Below are 18,173 nucleotides of genomic sequence, written 5' to 3'. Positions count from 1 at the left end.
AAAAGTACTACCTCTTTTTAGTAGTTCTGACTATTTGTACACTTATTCCAAAGCTCTGCTTTCAGTCAGGGAATTTTCTGGTTGTTTTACTGGTTGTCCTCTTAGCTGTAAGCTGTGCATGCATGTTTGTGGGTGTTGTTCATGCCAGATTCGTATAATCATCAAATGTTGCTTTGATCCTAGAAACATCAGTTCAGTAGTTTATAGAGTTCTGAACAAACCAGACACCCCCTCTAAGATCAAACATTTTCGTCTTTAAACCATAGTCTCCATTTATGGAGTCTAGAATGGCGTGAACACATTAGAAGATTGCACTGAAAAAATTACTAAAATTTCATAGGTTTATCCCATGAATTGGCTAGTTAGCCTTTCCATGATTAGTTAGAAGATGAGCATGTCCTTCTCTTCAGTAAATTATCGCTTCCCTAGGTTAGTAATTAAACCTTACAACTGATAAAACATTTTCATATCTCTTCTAACAATTTATGCAATTTACCTGAGGAAGTTGGGTTTCCTGTCTGCAGAAACATTGTGTAGCATCTTTTGGTTCTGTTATGCTTTGAGGAAACTGATTTGTAATGATCTCAGACGCAGTTTTCTTAAGAGATACAGACACTGGTTCTGCAAACAGTATATAATAGTATCACTAGAAAAGCACTTGTGACAAAGACAAAGAGATGTACTCAGACAAACCTCTATGGAATTAGTTAACAGTTATCTTCATTTACTATTGTGGTGAATGGAGGAGTAGGTTGTCAGAGAACTGGCTTTGGGCTGCCAAATTAAGGCTGGGGATATATTATTTTGATTTTCATCTTTTAGTGAAAATGACCAAATATGTAATATTCTTCTAGTGTTTTACTTTTATACCCCCTTATTCTATATATCTAAGCCAAGTGATTTTTGGTTTGAGGAAGAGACTTACTTTAGAACTCTTCCTGCAAATTGTTCCCGTCTTTGATTTTGAAAGACTTTCAATTCAATTACTTTTGTAATCAGTGATTCTCAATTTAAAGTTATAAATGTTTTTAATTCTTCCATTTATAAATATCTTTTAAAACTTTGCTTTTTGCCTTAGTCTAAAGCAGAATTTACCTGCCCACCCTAGAAGTTTCAAAGGTACCACTGCTTTGTCATTCTGGTCAATTTTGGGAAGAGCTCCTTAATATTACAACCTAAAATCTAGTCCTAGCTTTCCTAGTAACACTAGTTTAATCTTGGGCAAGTCTCCTAATTTCTGAGTCTGTTTTCTCATCTGTTGGACTAGACTTATATATTTTAAGGTTCAGAATGATACCTTTGGAGAAAACCAAAATTCAGAGTGTATTAATTTGTAGGTTTTTCTTTCTTTTTACATCTCTCTTCTGATAACAATCACTGTAAAGTATAATTTAAAGGTTCACAATAACTGTATAGTTATCTAACTCTAGGAAAGTTTATGTTTACTTTCAGTGTTGCTTTCACTCTTAATAAGCTATGAAATAAATTGTTTCTCAGCATTCTTTGCTCACACACAGTTCATAAATAATAACATTTAGTCTAATTTATCAAGGACAGGAATAAATATCTCTGTTATCAGGAAACAGCAACAAAAGCTTTTCACATTTCTGTGGCTCTTACCATCTTCATGTGCTTTTCTCTTGAGGCTCAAAGTTCCTTGGCTTTTGGTGTGACCTTCAAATAATTCTTAAAAACATAGGAAAAGAATCATGTAACGTCATGTGAAATACATTAGTTTTCAAGCATTCAAGTGTACTAAAATAATAACATTAAGCAATTGTATGGGTAATGAATGAGTTGAAGAATTAGAAATATTTTGGTACAAAGTTTAGAAAAAAGTTGAAACTCTTAAATTAGATATGTATTTTCTAATATTTTTTAGGGTCATTTGAACATACAATTGTGTTAGGATTTTTTTTTTCTTTGAGCACTCAGACTGGAGTGCAGTGGCACAGTCGTAGCCCAACACCTAGGCTCAGGCTTATCCTTCCACCTCAGCCTACTGAGTAGCTGGGACTACAGGCAGACACCACCATGCCTGGCTAATTTTTAAGTTTTTTGTAGAGACACAGGGTCTTGCTATGTTGCCCAGGCTGGTCTTGAACTTCTGGCTTCAAGCGATCCTCCTCAGCCTCCCAAAGTGCTAGGATTACAGGCGTGAGCCACCGCGCCCGGGCGAAATTTGAAAATATGTTTGACTAAGTCAGTCTTGTTGGATTTAATTTTTAAAAGATGCTGGTTGGAATTTAAAATGGTTCAGTCAACTATAGAAAACAGATAGTTCCTCAAAAAGTTTAAGCATAGATACCATATAACCAAGCAATTCCACTCCTAGGTATATATACCCAAAAGAATTGAAAATATGTTCACATAAAAATGTGTACCTGCTGTAGAAAAACAGTATGGTGGTTTGTTAAAAAAGTAAACTTAAATTACCATATGATCCAACAATTCCATTTCTGGATATGTACCCGAAAGAATTGAAAACAAAGACTCAATTGTTTTTACATCCCTGTTCATAACAGCATTATTCACAATAGCCAAAAGGTAGAAACAACCCAAATGACATCAACCGGATGAATAGATCAACAAAATGTGGTATATACACAGAATGGAATATTATTCAGCCTTAAAAAGGAAGAAAATTCTGATATATACTGCAACATGGGTGAACCTTGATGATGTTATTATGCCCAGTGAAATAAGCCAGCCACAACAGACAAACATTGTATGATTCCCTTTATTAATATATGTGATACCTAAAGTAGTCAAATTCATAGAGACAGAAAGTAGAATAGTGGTTACCACAAGCTAGGGAGAGGGGGGAATGGGGAATTACTGTTTAATGGGTACAGAAATTTTGATTTGGGATGATGAAAAAGTTCTAGAGATGGAGAGTGGTGATGTTTGCATAACAACGTGAATGTACACTTAAAAATGGGTAAAATGGTAAATTTTATGTTGTATGTATTTTACCAAATGGAAAAAATTCAAAACTTGTACCTGAATGTTCATAGCAACAGTATTCATAAGAGCCAAAAAGTAGAAACAACCCAAAAGTCAATCAACTGATGAGTGGAAAACAAAATGTGGTATATCCATAAAGTGGTATATTATTGAGCCATAAAAAAGAATGAAGTACCGGTATGTGTTAGAACATGGATGAACCTTGAAAACCTTACACTAAATAAAAGAAGCCACATACTGTATGATACCATTTATATGAAATGTCCAGAATAGGCAAATCCATAAAAATAGAGTAGGTAGGTTAGTGGTTGCCAGGGACTGCAAAGGTGTGATCAAGCTGTTAAATGTCTACTAATGGATATGGGGTTTCTTTTTGGAGTGATCAAAATGTTCCAAAATTGGATAGGGTGGTGATTGTTCTATGACTCCGTGACTAAAAACCGGAGTTAATGGGATGAATTTGATGGTAGTAAATAATATCTCAAAAAAGAAGTGTTGCTGGGGTGTAAGAATTGGAAAGGGAGATGGTGTGGGCAGGTCAAGTGTAGAGGTTAATGCGGTGATACCTGTGGGAAGTTGTAAAGGAACTAAGAACTGTGCTGCACTGAACTTCCAGGTCCTCTCCACGTGGAATCAGGACACATCACCAACTAGGAAGCTCCTCTAAGCCAGAGTTTTTGTAGGCATGATTGATTAAATCATCGGCCATAGACTGAAGTGGACCTGCAGTCCTGCTCCTGTCCTTGGAGGTCAGGCTGAGTCAATGTTCCAACCCTCTAATCACATTGTTGGGCTTTCTGGTGACAGCTTCCTTCCTGAAGCTATCTGGGAGCCCACCTTGAGTGGCCTCATTAACACAGCAAAGATGCTTCTGTCACTGGAAATTCCAAAAGTTTTTGATGCTTTGTGCCAGGAATAGGGGACCAAAACCAGATACATTCGTTATTATGCTATAGCTTCTTAAAGTTTATTGAAATATTATCAACGGTATGAATTAAATCAGTTGCCTATATTTAAGTTTAGCAGCTTACCTACATCTGAGCTTTCTTTTTTTACATTTGTATAATAGTTCTTGGGTTTTCTGAAACTTTAGCCATGAGTTCTCTATCCGGGTCTTCTATTGGGTTAAAATGAAAGAAGTCTTCAGTAATATGGTGTTTCATATGACTAAAGTGCATTAATTCGTGTAATAATTTCACTGCTAAGATTATCCAAATTGCATGCAAAGTACATAAAGGTGTTTAAATATTCCATGTTTAAAGAAAATTATTTTTAATTTTTGGACTATTGAAAGAAATAATTAGAGAAAACATGATTCTTGGCATACCTTTTGAGATAGTAACAATAGATACTTTAATGCCCCCTGCTGGTCATCTCATTGCTAATTTTTTAAATTATGGGGATAGTGAAAATTTTAATTTTGGAAATATGTTTTATTACAGCCAAAAGGAAAATAGGCAGTTTTAGGATTATTCTTAGAAGACCAATGCGGTATTTCTTTTTCTTTCTTTCTTTCTTTTTTTTTTTTTTTTTTGAGACAGAATCTCACTCTGATGGTGGGGCTAGAGTACCATGGCATCACCTTAACTTACAGCAACCTCAAACTCCTGGGCTCAAGTGATCCTCCTACCTCCAGCCTCCTGAGTAGCTGGAACTACAGGTGTGTGCCACCACAGCCGGCTAACTTTTTCTATTTTTAGTATAGATGGGGGGGGCGGGTCTCACTCTTGCTCAGGCTGGTCTTGAACTCCTGAGCTCAAGCAATCCTCCTGCCTCGGCCTCCGAGAGTGCTAGGATTACAGGCGTGAGCCACCACATCCAACTGAACAATGTGGTATTTCACTTGTGATTTTTAGGCTGAAGTTCAGAGTGACCTACTTTAATAGTATATGTTTACTATTGTAAAACTTCTGTGCTTAGGTAAGTGTGCCTGTCTCCACCCCTCCAAGCTAAAATAGTACCTGGGAATGTCCTATAGTAGAAAGCAGTGACTTACAAGAAATACCAAGCTATTGAGGTATTCCAGCTCATATAAATGGGAGCTGATATTAGATATGGATTAAGTCAATTTTGTTTCTCTCTTCTACTCAGAAGAGACAGGAAGATGGTAATATTGTCAAACATACATTTCTCTTTTGGCAAAGTCCTTTCTTCTCTGGTAACTTCCTGATTCCTTTTATCCTATCTTGCCTGTGCTTCACACCAGGGACAAAAATAAAATTTTAGATCGAAAGAAGTAGTTAATTCAATTTTCATGGGTCATTTCTTTTTACTTAATGTGATAGGAGTAGCCTGAGAGTTCTGTGATTCTTCCCAGTGATTAACTTTGTTCATGTTGCATTATTCATAAATTTTTAAGTGATAATGTATTAGAGTTAGCTAATTTTTCTTCCATGAATGGAATTAAATTGGAGCTTATGTGTTACTTTCTTCAGCGGTTGGTTTGAGTATGACAACCTAGCTATGGTTTCCAATGCCAACTGTGCTTGAGAATATCTAAAAATGTAGGCGCCTGAACTGACTCCAACCCACGAGATCAGAATCTCCAGAAGTGGGCTGGGTGCAGAGGCTTATGCCTAAAATCCTAGCACTTTAGGAGGCTGAGTCAGGAGGATTACTTGAGGCCAGTAGTTTGAGACCAGCCTAAGCAACACAGCAAGACCTGTCTCTAAAAAAAGAAAAGGCCAGGTGCGGTGTCTCAGGCCTGTAATCCTAGAACTCTGGGAGGCCAAGTCGGGAGGATTGCTTGAGGTCAGGAGTTTGAGACTAGCCTGAGCAAGACCAAGACTCCTGTCTCTACTGAGAATAGAAAAATTAGTTGAGCAACTGAAAATAGAAAAAATATATATATTAGCTGGGCATGGTGGATCACACCTGTAATCCTAGCACTCTGGGAGGCCAAGGCAGGAGGATCGCTTGAGGTCAGGAGTTTGAGACCAGCCTGAGTAAGACTGGACTGAGACCCCTGTCTCTACTAAAAAAAAAAAAAAATTAGCTAGGTGTGGTGCCATGTGCTTGTATTCCTAGCTACCCTGGATGCTGAGGCAGGAGGATCTCTTGAGCCCAGAAGTTTGAGGTTGCAGTGAACTGTGATACCACTGCACTCTGGTCTGGTCAACAAAGTTAAACACTGTCGCTAAAAAAAAAAAAAAAAAACCTCCGAAAATTCCAAATTGGGAATGAATTTAGTTAGGCGGAATCCAAGGGGTCTGTAGCTCTAGCTGGAATTTTATTTGAAATAAGAAAGAGAAGCTTATGACTTATAGCATACATTTAAGACAGGAAAGAAAACACTTTTGGGGAATCAGTTTTATGACCAGATGTCAAAGTTAACAGTGTGAAGCAATAGCAACTCCAATTACAAAATTTCATTAGTGAAATATGTAAAATTAAAATGAGATAACCTATTGTTACATGAAAATATCCATCACTTTGTTGTGTTTTGTTTTAAAGCAAGAATATTTGATGTACTTTTTTTTCCCTCTGAAGATATATATCCATATTATAGTACAATACTACCTACACTCTTCTAAATAGTGGAGTGGTGATTTGTGAATCAATAGGTATATATTGCATGTGTGCTTAAAATCCTTGCCTGGTTTTTTAAAATATGTATTTAGCTGCTTAGATTCTTTTGGATTTATATCTTTGCTTTTTATTTTCATGTGAAAGCTTAAAATACCATATGTGATTTCTAGAATGACTGTAAATTTGTCCTGTTTCATATTTTCTAAATATATTCCAAATTACCAGGTAAACATATAAAAAAACTTGTACATCTGACCTAATCTTTTCCTTTTACATATAAAAAATTGCCTTGAGGTATTGTACTTAAGTGAGTTTTCCAGAGGACTAGCAAGGTAAAATCTTTAAAATACTAAAGCTTGTCACTATTTTAATGGAAATTTTTCTTATTAAAGATTGTAATAATCTGATTTTCAACTGTTAATGACAAATGCCATTGCTGTGATGCCCTCTGAAACCTGACATGCACAGAATCTGTCCTGATAAATCAAAGAAAGAAGTTGGCCAAGAGTGGGGAATTTGATTACCTAGTTTGTTATGTCAATATTGATCTTTAACATTTTCCAAGGCTCTGTGAAGCTTTGGACTGAAAGACTGTATGTACAAGGTCTTTTTAACAACTAGGCTTCTCCTTGGGGGTTTGGTACCCCCATCCCCGATTTTGGTTTGTGTGGAAGAGGCAAATAATCAGATAGGAAGCACGAACTCTTCTCACCTCCGCACCCTTAGTACCCTGTACCATAGGGCAGTGGTTCTCAAACGGGGATGCATCATAATCATCTGGAGGACTTGTTAAAACAGATTCCTGGCCCCAAGCCCAGAGTTTTTGAATAAGTTCTCAGTTGATGCCAATGTTGCTACAATTTGAGAAAAACAGCCATGGGAAACCTTACTTTAATTAAGAATTTTCACCTTCTATTTATGTATTTTGTAAATATGAGAATTATCCAATAGTACTTCATCATATATTATAACATTTTAGGTGTTATATCATCTATTATTTTATATATGTAATAAAATCTAAAACCCATCATGAGGGCACCTCATCTAAATCCTGGGGACACGATTCAGTCTGTACCAACATCTTATAATACCATCTTATGTGTCTATTATGTCACACACCAAAAAAATATATATGTATGTTATTTTACCTGTGTCAGGACTTTGTTTTATATCTGTATCTCCTACATCTTCTGACTTGTTACTGACCATTCCATCTTCAGTTGCCTCTCCAGCAATGACTGTATGAACACAGGAAAATATATAGTTGTTTTTTATTCACTTTCAGAATTATGTTCTAAATTCTGATGTTTTATTTTCTTTTTAGAGTGAACTTGATACTAAATGTGATTGTTTGCTTTTCCATGGGTTAGATTCCCTACCCTTAGCTTTTTTTTTTTGACTTAGGTCTTCTGACATAACTAACGGAATCATCTTCAGCTGCATCTCCAGCAAGACTGTATGAACGTTCTGTCCCATGGCTGTTGGGCTACTTTAGTCATCTTACATTTTAATTTTAATTGGGCCAGATGCACATTGTCCACCAGTGAAATATTTTGAGACTCTCACTGGCATTTCCCAATCTTAACTATCATTCCCCTTTCTCTTCCCCAGACGCAAACTGACACTCTATAATTAGGACTGCATCGTTTAAGCCAGATAATAAAATCTGGAAACATTATGGTTAGTAGAGATCTTCAAAATTGTCTTGTCCTCATCTTAGAGTTAGGTCTAAAGTAGACAACTTGGTTGCTTCAAGGTTCCATAGAGACTGAGTTAGAACTTTGATTTCCAGACTCCTGGTCTAAAACTCATTCAGTTTATTTCATGCTATCATATCTTTGTATATACTGTATCACAATCCTTTGGCTTAAATTTATATTAAAGAACTTAATGATGTGTCCTGGAAAAACTTTCCACTTTCAAGACATTCTCATGGGTTTTGTATTTCAAGTTTTTCAACGCCCTTTTTCTATTTACTCAGTTTTATCACAATTATTAATAGTATGAAAACTTGCTTTAACTTCTGCCATCTTGAGTTGCATATTTGCTTCATTAAAATTGATCTATTTTAAACTTTATTCTGGAAATCCAATTTTATTTCCTTTCGTATAACTTTGTACTGCTTTTTATGTTCTGGAGGAGATCAAAAATACATTAAATCTGTTTCATAATAAATTCATCAACTAGCTCGTTGAGTAGCAAGTAATGAAGCCTATTTAACTTAGATTGTATTCATTCTATGCTACTGAATATTTTCAATACAGATTGAGCATCCCTTATTTGAAATCCTCCAAAATCTGTAACTTTTTGAGCAATAACATGATGCCACAAATGGAAAATTTCACACTTTACCTCCTGTGATGGGTTGTAGTCACCACACAGTCAAAATTTTGTTTTATGCACAAAATTATTAAAAATATTGTATAAAATTACCTTCAGCCTATGTGTATAAGGTGTATATGAAACATAGATGAATTTCATGTTTAGACTTGGGTCCTATCCCCAAGATATCTCAGTATATATATGCAAATATTCCAAAATAAAAATTCTAAATCTGAAACACTTCTGGTTTCGAGGATTTCGAAAACAGGATAGATACTCAACCTGTATGATGTAACACAATGTTAAGATTACTTTTCTTCACCTTCCTACCTGTCTGGTTCTCTTCCATTTTTGCACTGGCACATTCTGTGACTTGTTCTCCATCTTGGGATTCCTGTTCTTGTGGTTTTTCTGTTTTATTGTGTCCCAGAATTGCATCCAACTCCGTGAAAAATTTCATACTCTTAGTCATGCCTAGGTCTTGAGCTGTTCTTACAATCTTGTATTCATGTTTTAGATTTTTGTACTTTGTTCTGCACTGCTTCCAGTCTCTCTCTATTCCAAACTTCTGAAGCTTGGCAGCAATTTGTTCAAATATCCTTTTATTTCTCACTGTTCCCTCTAGTTGTTGTTGTATGCTTTTATCAGACCAGATGTCTATTAGAGCCCTGACTTCTGGCATAGTCCAGTGTTTTCCTCCTTCATTTGCTACAGTTGGAATAAAAGTTGAATTATTAGGGGGTTCCATGACTGACGTAGAGATACCTGTATCAGGTGGGAAGATATATATGGATTACATACATCAGACAAGATAGATAATTGGGTGCAACATTATTTCAAAAAGTAATTTTCTCCATAGGAGATGGAGTAACAAATCATAGGTTAGCTTTTCTCTTAAACTAATGGGGAAATGAAGTACAGAACCTGAATCTGTTCATTATCATGACGGTGACTGGCTTTAATAAAGTTGTGTTTTTTAGTCACATTTTGATTCTTTTTCTATATGATTTCTTTCTCTTCCATCCCACTCCTTTAGTATGTGGGGTATAACGTATAATGAAAATTTAATACATAATATTTAATATTATCGAATATATAATATTTACTTATAGAAAGCAGTAATTGCATAAGAAAATGGCTTACTGTAGATAATTTTTGTTTTGAGATTTAACTTCTTCCCTTTTTCTTTAATGATTTCCATTGGGTACATATTGGTATCTCTTAGGGAGCTCTTAAAAACACTACTACAGTGCCTCCCTCATCTCTCAGCCCCAGATCGTGAACCTAGTGTGTACTCAGGGTTGAGAACCAGGGCTACTCATGAGCAGAGGGCTTGGAAGAGCCACACACAACAACCAGTGCTTACTCCCTGTGAAAATTAGAGAAAGACTAAATGCTATTTTAAGTGAGGTACTTATTATGTTCGTTTAATAGTAGAGAAATAGTGGAGAAATTTCATAATGCCTTGTTCATAGGCAGTATGTCTCCACTTATAGTTATGGATCCTTTAATATGCTGTGTGCCTTCATGTTTGGTCTTTAGCACAGTTTTGTAATTCATTTATGTTAATAATATTACCTGATATTATGTTGGTTATGTTAACAACCATATTCTCTTTCCCAGATTTCATGTTCATATTTAATTAAAAAGTAGTACAGATCCCAACATCTATAATGAGTTAATGAGATTTTATTTTATTTTTTTGAGACAGGGTTTTTGCTCTGTTGCCCAGGCTAGATAGCGCAGTGGCATCATCATAGCTCACGGCAACCTCCAACTCCTGGGCTCGAAGGATTCTCTTGCCTCAGTCTCCCGAGTAGCTGGGGACTATAGCCTTGCACCACCATGCCCAACTGATTTTTCTATTTTTTGTAGAGGTGGCATCTCACTCTTGCTCAGGCTGGTCTTGAACTCCTGGCCTCAAGCAGTCCTCCCACCTTGGTCTCTCAAAGTGCTGGGATTACGGATGTGAAACCACTGCACCCACCTAGCCTATAATGAGTTTAAGTCATTAAAAAACACTGTAGCATTTACTTGAGATGGAAGTTGTTTTTATTTTGTAGTATATTTAATGTTTTTGTTTTGAAATGCTTTTCAGCATTTTATCTTATTTGGGTTAGAAATAAGTTTTTGTTTTTTAGGTTTTTTTTGTTTTTTTTTTTGAGACAGTTTCACTCTGTTGTCCAGGCTAGAGTGCCCTCGCATCGGCCTAGCTCACAGCAACCTCAAACTCTTGGGCTCAAGCAATCCTACTGCCTCAGCCTCTCGAGTAGCTGGGACTACAGGCATGTGCCACCATGCCCAGCTAATTTTTTCTATATATATTTTTAGTTGTCTGGTTAATTTCTTTCTATTTTTTAGTAGAGATGGGGGTCTCACTCTTGCTCAGGCTAGTCTCGAACTCCTGACCTCAAGCAATCCTCCTGCCTCGGCCTCCCAGAGTCCTAGGATTATAGGCGTGAGCCACCGCGCCCGGCCATAAGTTTTTCTATTATTTGGTTTTTTGCTTCTAGCTTCAGTAAGAAATTAGAAGCAAAGAAGGGATTTTCACTGAGTTTGATTAATTGTGTGACTAAAACCATCCTTGATCTCATTGTGGCTCTGATATTATTTACTTTCAGATGTAAAATTCTGTTTGTCTTAGACCCCCAGAACAGTAAAGTGATCATGTTCATTATGCAATATGTAAATTTAGCCATGAGATTTCTTTTAATATTTAAAGAGTAAAGGTTGGAAAGTAGTTAATATTTCTAGGAAACTTACATTTGGTAAAGAAATCATTTGTTTTAGAAATGATTTTTTCCAATACAGGTTGGTAAAAAGGGGAGGAAACAAATTTTAAATGTTTTTATCAGGAAAAAATTGTCAACTTCCTCAGATTAGAAATCAACCTTACATTCCAATTTGAAATTAGATCCGTTTCATTATATTTTTGGCCCATTGTACTATACCTAGTTCCATTGGTGTGACATGAGAAACCAAAAGTAAAGGATTTCCTGAAATGTCTTCCTTCTAATGCAACTGACATTTTACCTGGAAAGAGAACAGAATTCCTTTTAGAAATAACTACTAAGGAAAATAAAAATTTGATTTGCATAATTGACAATGCTAATAGCTTTAGCTGAATTTGATTATATTTGTGAAAATAGATTTGTGATAGACACATTTTGTTACCAAAATTGTATAATATGGTTTAAATATTTACGTATATAAATAGAAATCTAATTTTTCCATCCCATTAATATGGTTTATTTTGAACTTCTTCTGGAATTGTTTCATAATTTTGTAAGTTTCTAGTGATGGTTGTGGTTAGTTTTCAAGTTAAATTACATTTTTAAAATGAGGTGGTTTATTTATATTTGTATCTTGGGTGCTTTAACATAGTAGGTATTGATAAATAATACTAGTAATATAAAAGAGGGGTCCTGCAATGAGATAATCAGAAAATGTTGTTTTATTGGCTTATATGATCAGATAACTTAGAGTTTATATATATCTTATGTAATTGATTGATACATACTGAAGTTTCCAGAAATTAATCTAAATTATGCTTCAATGGACTAAGAAATGTGGTATTAAAAGAACCATGCCCAGCTACTCGGGAGGCCGAGGCAGGAGGATCTCTTGAGCCCAGAAGTTTGAGGCTGCAATGAGCTACGATCTCACCAATGCACTCCAGCCTGGGTGACAGAGCAAGACCCTGTCTCAAAAACAAAAAATAAAAAACAATAAAATAAAAGAAGCATACCAACCTTAAAAAAAGAAGAAGTCTTTCCTTGATTTCTTTGTTTTATGGTTTGGATGTTTTTATATAGGCTTTCATAAAATGAGGCATAGACTACTTTTTAAATTGATCAAAGGAGGAGGATATAAAATGCATTTTTTTTTAAAAAAAAAATCCCCTTTTAAGAAAAAAGGCGTATCTTTTAAAGGAACCCAACATGTAGAATTTATAATTCAGTTGGCACGTGAAGTTGAAGAGTCATTATTACAATGAAGTTGCAGGCTAATTAAGAGGTAATTAAGTACATTTTGATTGGTCTTCGTAATTTTTGAGTTAAAGATTTATTCATCTTATTAATCATCATTTCTAATGTTTTTCCAATTCTGTTTTACTGAGTAACATAAATAGCATTGTTGAGGCCTGGCACAGTGGTTCACGCCTATAATCATAGCACTCTGGGAAGCCAAGGCAGGTAGCACTCTGGGAGGCTGAGGCGGGAGGATTACTTGAGGTCAGGAGTTCGAGACCAACCTGAGCAATAGCGAGACCCCATCTAATCAGGTTTTATAATTACTTGAGGCTAAACTGCAGTTAGGGGATGTTTTAGATTTCATTGGAAATATGGACAATAACAATCTGGAATTACATAAGAATTCTCTTTAGAGAAGCATGGGGAAGATATTGAGATGCCCAGGTCATTTATCGTAACTCCTGAGCTTGACTATGAGCGAGTAAGGAAAGGTAGGGTTTCCTATTCGCTCATCTGGTTTAGGGCCTTGTTTTGTACCCACAGAAAAGGGCCTAGAGCAGACATACAGTTGGGAGTGAAAAGGGAAAGCTCTCTTCCCAGCCTCACATGGAAATTTTTTCTTAAGTTGGTCTTTCCATACCATGAATCCTAAAACCATAGGCAGAGGCCCCGAGACCCTAGAGATTTTAAACTGAAACTCTTAAATTATTACTCCTGATGCATTTGTATATGGTAAGAGGACAGAAATAGAGTGGAAACTTGGCTACTGAAGGAATGTGGTTTGGCAGCAGTAGGTCAAAGGCTTTGTGAGGTTGAGGATGGTCACAGCAGAGCATGAAGGCTCTTAGAGTTAGTCGTTAGAAGTATATTTGGGTCCTTTGCCATGGCTCTGGCTACCTGCTGCCTAACAGAGGGGACCAGATCCTCTCTGTTCTTACCACTTGAATGAGGTTGATCCCAACAGGCACTTTCATTTTCTTCCCTTCTTCAGTTTACCGTACACCAATAAAAACTCTGCTGGTTCCGCCATAGAAAAACCAGAAGACATTATAAATGACTCAAACCTGGAGAAAGGAGGGCTTCCTAGGCCTTGAAAACAAACTGATTACTTTAAAAAATTTTTGGGCTTTGTAGCTCAAAATCAGCCAAAATTGTAAGGCAAGAGAAGTCATGCAAATTTCTAAGGCCTCAGTTGACAGTCTGTTTGTAAAAGTAATATATAGAAAAATTTCCACATCACTAGTAATTAAACAAAGGCAAAATAAAAAGTTATCACTTGTATACATCATTATAGACCACTGTTTCTTAAGTTAGCATAAACCGTTACTTATTTGTTAAGTCTCTCCTTCCCGACCCCACCCCATCATCTTGCATGACAGGAGTTCTATAAAAGAGACACTCCCATATGTTGCTAGTGATTCTTTTGGAAAGCAATTATTTTAGAAATATATTTCAAAGTAATCATACCCTACCCTGTGACTCAGTAATGAAATTTCTATCCTAAAGTAATAATGTTAAAAATGGACAAAAGTTATCAATTGCAGTATCATTTGTATGAGGGGGGCAAAGACAAACTCTGGCATATGCACTTAGTTAAATATTATAGAACTATTAACTGTAACATTTAATCTTAATTTATTAATCCTGGATGTACTTTAAAGATTATTTTTAATGCAAACAAAACATTAATATGCTTGTAATTTTACAATAAAAAATGTAAAGCACAACTATTAATAGAATTGTGGAAAGTGTATGAGAAGAGGCTGAAAACTAGGGAGACCAGTAAAGAGGATATATTAATATTCCATGTGAGAGATGAAGTTCTAGATGGTGGTAACTTGAGTGGAGCAGAAACAACATTTTATGAAACATGTTAGTAGATTTTTTAAAGACAATGACTGACCACAAGTCAAGGATATCTCAAACATGTCTATATAGGTGACTGGAAATGTACTGATATTAAAGTGGAAGCAATTTGTAGGAGGATCAATTTTGATGAGGGAAAAGGGTTTGATTTTAGAATTGGAGGTTTGAGGTACCTTAAATATACATGGTTAAGTTGTAAATATAGGCCCTCTGCTTATGAGTGATGCTAAGGAGTTTGGAGCCATGGGCCTACACTAGAAGATCCCTTTAAGAAGTCGAGAAATTGGCACTCACATCTTCATTAGACCAACCTGTGGTTAAAATCGGGGACTTTCAGAAGCTGAGTGGTTTACTTATTTATTAATCAATATTTAAAGCATTTAAATAATGAAGAGCCTAGGGTGATTAACTGAATAAAACAATGTAATTGCTGTTTAACATGGTAGTAACTGCGTAGGTTTCTCATAATTTGGTGTAGTATCAGAAATGCAAAGGATGTTTGTAAGTGGGGTCATTTTTTTTTTAACCACATGATATTTAGAGCTGTAAACATGAAAATCAGCTAACTCAAGTTAACCAATTATAATTTACATCCTCTTAATCCTCTTCCACATTGGTACCTTTGTTCTACTATTTACTATTTTCTTGGGTTTTCGATTTATTCATGGTTCCCTCCTTTTCGAGGTTTCACATCACTAAATGTGGGTAGCTCAGTGTTTTGTTACAGATATTTGACTTGAATAATTTGTTCTTAAAAATAGCATCTATAAGACTTTGACTATGGGAAGAATCTCATTACTACCATTGATTTTTCCCCTCTTTGCCTAGTGGTGCTTGCGGCTTCCACCATGAGCAAATTCTGTGTATTAAGAAATAGTGTTGGGCTTAATAACCCTGCAGGCCAAGAACGTCATTTTAATACCTAAATTAGTTAATTTCAAATCATTTAATCTATTAAATCTGTCTTTTTTTTACTTCATTGTTAAAATGGAGCTGTTCTTCCAAACAAATAATGAAATAGTGTTTATCAGTTCTTAGTATTTTTGTGCTTTTATTTATATATTTAGGAAAATGGGAACATTAAAATAGAGGAGAAAGTTCTGTCTTGTTGGAGCTATGGGAAAACACCAGTTGAGCGGTGTTTTTTAATATTTTCCCCCTTTTTTGCCACTCTTACAAAATTAAAACCTAAACTATTTTTTAATCTAATCTATATTTCAGAAACTTAACCAGATATGCAGTTGGAACTAGCAGTTAATGCCATTTTATTTTATTATTTTTTTATTTCAGCATATTATGGGGGTACAAATGTTTAAGTTACATATATTGCTCTTGCCCTCCCCCCCCCCCCAGTTAATGCCATTTTAATGTGCCTTTTCTGTATTTTACAGAGTTAAAGAGTGGCTGTATTTAACCTCTTTTTAAAAAAATTAATTCTTACCTCCTGTAAAATAGCATAACAAATTGTTTTTTCTCAACCTTGATATTTCAGGCTATACTTATCATATGGACTCAGAAGTCCTGTACTCTTATAGTTTGTAAAACTGTAAAACAAAGAAAAACAAGAAATAGTACTTTTTCTTTTTACCTTCAGTGATCTCTGGGGCTGTACTTGGGCTCAGCATTGCCAGGTACCTGCTGTTTGCATCTTCCTCTGTAAATTGTGTAGCAGGTTCATACTGCAGGATTGCATCCAAATCATGAAAGAACTTCATAGTTTTAGAGCTGTCTCCAGAATTGTGGGCATATTTAACTGTTCTATATTCATATTTAAGATTTTTATACTTTGCACGGCACTGTTTCCAATCTCTGTGTACTCCTAATGATTGCAGCCTTTTAGCAATGTAAATAAATATTCCTTTATTTCTCAGGGTTCCATAAAGTTGTTTTCGTATATTTTTTTCTGCCCAGACACTTAGCAAAGCTTTAACCTCCTCCTCAGTCCAGTGCTTTCCTGCTCCACTCTCCATGTTGAAAGTGACCTGGAAATGATTCACTGTTTTTAGCCAAGGTTTTGTTTCCTAGGAAACCAGATGGCTGGTTGTCTATAAGCTCTGAAGAGCTGAAAGGATCTGCTTAACTGGTTCAAGCTGCCTGAGGGAGTAACTTGAGAAACTGCCAAATAAGCAGGCTTTGTTCGTTAAAGAAGCCTGGACCTAAATGATTCCTAACCTTATTCGTCCCAGCTTTAAGGAAAAATTACCATTAGCGCAATAGGAAAAGAAAACCACTTTTTTGTATTTCTTTTCTTACATAATGTACTGTTTTACCAAATGATTGTTGATTTTTAAAAATAGTTGACAGAGGTTCTTTTTTTGCCCTGAGGTTTATAGCTAATGTTAACATATTTTTTCTCTGATGTGAATCACCTAGTCTTCTGGCATCAGTTAATTAAAGATCACAGCATTGCACTAAATAAAAGAATCCTAAATCACGATTTATTTAGTCTCATAAACTGTATAGTATTATGCACATCTATTTTCAGCATAGTATTTAATATATTCAATAGAATCACTTCAGGTTTTTTTAGATTTTTACTTTGGAAATGTATTTAATGTTGTTTTTCCCATTAATAAATTACCTAAACAATTACAATATATAATTTTGAAAAAGATTCTTTTGTACCAAATAAATCAATATATTAACAATTATAAGTCTACATACACACATAGAAGAGGTTTACTTTTTATTTCTACCCTGATAAATATTCTTTGGAACAAAAATTTGTCCATAAACATCTAATCTTTGTAGCACTTGTTCAGAACTATTAAAAATTATTGAGCAGTTGGAACCTTTATTTTATCAGACTCTATACTGCACAGTGGTGCAGATTCTGTAAGCTTTACTATGCTCTGGCTCCAGTCTAGGTTTTGGCTTTTGTCTGTGTATCATCACTTTAAAATACTAATGCAGGAAATAAGACACAGACGTGGGAAAGGGTACCTCGTCAGCAGAGGGTTTTTATAAGCAGCATTTATAATGAAAGTGATACTTGTTGGAGAAAATTTAGAAAATTCAGAAAAACAACAATAACAATGAAATGCTTAAAGTTTCAGTACCCACAAATAAGCATTTTCCCTCCTATTATATTTGGAGATTTTTATGTATATCTACATACTGTCGAAGTAAAAAAATAAAAATGTAGAGATAAATCTCTAACATTTTATTCAGGAAGAAAGAATTGCAATTTGAGGCCTACATGCAGACTGGTGATCTTTGGTCTGAAGAAAAAAGAGAAGGTTGGGGGTTTTATAAAAGAACAACGTGAGGTTCTGAGAGAAAGTTCATTGATACCAGTAAAGCTTTGGAGAGCAGACAAGCTCCAATTGGTGGGCAACAGTGGCAGGCAAAATTAGTCCTAGAGTTGCAGCAAGTTATCTCAACAGCTATAGATAAAACTGGTTTCAGGTTACAAAAGGCAGTTTCAGCCATTGGATTTGCAGAGAATTATATTTCTAGAGAAATGTTTTATGTGATGATTGCTTTTTTCCCCTGACCCCACAACTCTGTTGGATG

The 18,173-nt window shown here is 35.4% G+C and overlaps 2 protein-coding genes across 2 annotated transcripts in view; one reads left to right on the top strand and one right to left on the bottom strand.

Moving 5' to 3' along the window:
• PAICS (phosphoribosylaminoimidazole carboxylase and phosphoribosylaminoimidazolesuccinocarboxamide synthase) overlaps nucleotides 1-16,627 on the bottom strand; it is a 33,362-nt gene extending 16,735 nt beyond the window's left edge. The window contains exons 1-5 of the mRNA XM_045531679.1: nucleotides 16,246-16,627; nucleotides 9,148-9,582; nucleotides 7,644-7,733; nucleotides 1,621-1,686; nucleotides 497-621 (exon numbers count right to left, since the gene is read on the bottom strand). Of these exons, the coding sequence (XP_045387635.1) occupies nucleotides 497-621; nucleotides 1,621-1,686; nucleotides 7,644-7,733; nucleotides 9,148-9,582; nucleotides 16,246-16,627 (1,098 nt within the window). The remainder of the gene's footprint in view (nucleotides 1-496; nucleotides 622-1,620; nucleotides 1,687-7,643; nucleotides 7,734-9,147; nucleotides 9,583-16,245) is intronic.
• PPAT (phosphoribosyl pyrophosphate amidotransferase) overlaps nucleotides 1-18,173 on the top strand; it is a 34,271-nt gene that overhangs the window by 2,868 nt on the left and 13,230 nt on the right. The gene's annotated exons all lie outside the window — the stretch shown is intronic.

This window comes from Lemur catta, chromosome 19 (assembly GCF_020740605.2).
Source record: "Lemur catta isolate mLemCat1 chromosome 19, mLemCat1.pri, whole genome shotgun sequence".
NCBI classification, from domain to species: Eukaryota; Metazoa; Chordata; class Mammalia; order Primates; family Lemuridae; genus Lemur; species Lemur catta.
Note: the sequence above shows the minus strand (reverse complement) of the source record. Positions and strands in the feature narration are given on the sequence as shown.